The sequence below is a fragment of the Rhamphochromis sp. 'chilingali' genome (genome assembly GCF_963969265.1).
Source record: "Rhamphochromis sp. 'chilingali' genome assembly, chromosome: 17".
Taxonomy (NCBI): Eukaryota; Metazoa; Chordata; class Actinopteri; order Cichliformes; family Cichlidae; genus Rhamphochromis; species Rhamphochromis sp. 'chilingali'.
In genome coordinates this window covers 12,286,441-12,289,201 of record NC_137944.1, presented here as the reverse complement: position 1 = coordinate 12,289,201, position 2,761 = coordinate 12,286,441, and the positions used below count along the sequence as shown (strand labels likewise).

Here is a 2,761-nt window from a genome sequence, read left to right as displayed (position 1 = left end):
TTATTTGTCCACTTTAACAATAACCTGCAGATAATAAAGATACAATTGAACAGTACAGGTCCAACATTATGAGTTTGTTTAAGTGGTTTCAACATTTCAACAGCCTTAGAGGTTTCGCCATTGCCCCATTAAAATTGATGAGTGACATAGAAAGACCACAAAGATTCAAATTTCTTCCGAATGACACCAAATACCACAAAACTTGTCTGGGTGAGTAAATGAACATTTTCCATTTTAGAAATAAGACCCAGATTGAAAAAACAAACAAAAACAAAACAGAAGTGCCCTCTCCTAATCTTATCTGAAATTTACACACTACTTTCCAATAAATGCATGCCATTCTGCCAGGGCTTTTCTGTAAGATGATGTAGTGTCATGCTCATGAATGGCATCCTGGAGAACTTCTGTCTGAATGACAGACAGCAGGGTTGCCACGCATTTGGGGTAAGTCAGATGGAGTGCATAAAAGTATGCCATCACATATATCATAGCCTCACCAATTTTTTCTTTGTCAAATGTTGTAACTGGTAAATTACCAACAGCAATGACACACTTGCAGCCATCGAACATCACTACTGGACATGACAAGCTTCGTTTCTGGAGGACAGCATCTGGATCTTCTGTAGGCTGCAAGACACAAAAGACATGACAGTCAACATCTTATGTTAATTGTATGTTTTTTTGCTGGGAATTGGTCATAACGTTGGAGATGTCATTATCTTGTTCTTTGTTGGTTACACACATTTTATAGTAGTTTTGACTTATGGTTTATCAAGCGACTCCTTATGTGACCACACTCGTGTACATTAAATACGTTATAAATTAATGAAAACAATAAATTATAGATTTAAGTCTTTCGGCTGAAACTGAAAAAGCATTTTTGAGTCATGTTTGACCGAAATATTTTGTTTGCCAAATTTTCTGTAGATCTTTATAAGCAAATTTTATAAAACTTACCTTCAGGACATGTAGAAATGCTTCAGAAGCATTCCCCATCTTTTTTGGTGGATGGGCAGGTGTGGGAAAGAGGGTTGGAAGAGCCTTCATCAGTGCAAGGTGGGCTTCAGCTGGACAAAGCAGAAACAAACCTTCATAAACATAAATTTTAAAGGATGAGAACTTTGTATTCAAATGGTAAAACTTACTTTTGTCCATGGTCATTGGTGGATTCATTGCCTTCTTTGACACACCGTAGAACTCTACCCTGGAGCAGAATTCTTCCCATCTCAGTTTTACTTGACTGATGAACTTGTTGTTGTGGGGATCCAAAATTCTGCGAAGCTCACCCAACGCCTACAATAGGTTTAAAAAAATAAGTAGACAAATAAAATCAAAATAACTTTACTACCACACCAAATATATTTGAAATTAAAGTGATTATTTATTAACTCTTCCAAAAACTTACATGATGCAATTCTTTAAAGCATGGATATGCATCCAAGATGAGGCAAGCTCTGTTCTCCTCTTTCATGGTGTCTGAGTCAATGAAGGATCTTCTGGCTTCAAACTCGAGGTCTAATAGCTGGGACACATCTTCTTGGTTTGGTTTTGCCTTCTTACACATTTCTTGTAATGTTTTGTAATGTCTTGCTTGTATTTGCCGACTATCCTTGTCAGCTAAGATAGAGAGAAGTACAAGAGCATTTTGGTTTTTCATTGTTACTGAAGTAGACTTCCACAAAACATTAGCTACTACTGGCTGTGTGTTGATAACCATTTTACAAAATTACTAGTACTCACATGAAGTGGAGGCATTGTCAGAATTTCTGACAGGTGATAACAGAGTAGATGCACCACTGGAAGAACTGCGATCAGCATCTTCATCATCAGCTTCTTCATCCCTTGGGTAGAGGTCAGTGAGCCTTCTCTTGGGCCGTCCCCTCTCCGGTGTTGGTCCTTGCCTTTTTACTGGGGTTTTCATATTTTGCAGCCTTTTTTGTAACTTGGCATTAATGCTCTCCTGGTGAAAATACATATATATCATGCCCCCTGAACAAAACAAAATGATTTATATATGAGACACAAATACAAGAACTTACGTGTTTTACGCTTGCATCATTATCCTGCAGCATAGGATAATATTCCACAACTTTTTTAGCCATTGCAGTGATTTCGGTCTTAGAGGGGTATCGCTCCATTTGGCCTTGGCTTGCTCTCAAAAGGGACACCATACTTGTGATTGTATTTCTCACCAATCTGCATCTCAGTTCTTTTGACATGACGCATGCCTGTTCCCTGCCGGAGCAGGCCAACTCCAGGTAACTCTTTCGGCATTGCTCCAACTCACTGTCAGTGTACAGAACATATTCCGAAGGACTGGGGAGCTGCAAGGTTTTCAGCTGGCTTACATTAGCATCAGCAGTTGGAGGGCCTGTTGCAACTACCCTGGGTGAAGAAGTTGTTTCAGGTTTCTGTGGTAGCGGATGGTCTTCCTGGTTTAGGGTGAGAAAATAAAAATGTCAAGTACTGCTAAAATAAAAGCATACTTTCTGGAGATTAGTTGAACTAAATATTTTTTACATAATACCTCAGGATGAATTATTGACCACACATGTTTTCTTCTGAGAAAGTGCTCAGGCCCAGAAAAAAGGTCCCTCAGATCATCACGGGTCAATGTTAAAAGCATGCGCTCGTCAATGCTTGCAGCTAACAAAAAGACAAACACCAGTTAAACTGTGCAAGCACATAACTGCACAAACATAACTGTTTTTTTAATATATATATATCCATAGGTCCCTCATCCTATTCATGTAGCCCCTTC

The 2,761-nt window shown here is 38.8% G+C and overlaps 1 protein-coding gene across 1 annotated transcript; it reads right to left on the bottom strand.

Moving 5' to 3' along the window:
* Positions 1-237: 237 nt before the first annotated feature.
* Positions 238-2,263, bottom strand: LOC308384844 (uncharacterized protein). The gene is made up of 6 exons (XM_080863476.1): positions 2,040-2,263; positions 1,741-1,960; positions 1,406-1,617; positions 1,146-1,293; positions 958-1,067; positions 238-627 (listed from the first exon to the last, which is right to left on the bottom strand). Exons 1-6 carry the CDS (start codon positions 2,217-2,219, stop codon positions 316-318), a joined length of 1,182 nt encoding a protein of 393 aa, XP_080719602.1. The 5' UTR covers positions 2,220-2,263; the 3' UTR covers positions 238-315.
* Between the last annotated feature and the right edge of the window lie 498 nt (positions 2,264-2,761).

Coding starts and splice junctions, on each gene's coding strand:
- LOC308384844 (XM_080863476.1), bottom strand. CDS start 2,219: ATGTCAAAAGAACTGAGATGCAGATTGGTGAGAAATACAATCACAAGT. Junction 1,294..1,405: donor GCTTTAAAGAATTGCATCAT/GTAAGTTTTTGG, acceptor AACCTATTGTAG/GCGTTGGGTGAGCTTCGCAG. Junction 628..957: donor CATTTCTACATGTCCTGAAG/GTAAGTTTTATA, acceptor TGTGTCTTGCAG/CCTACAGAAGATCCAGATGC.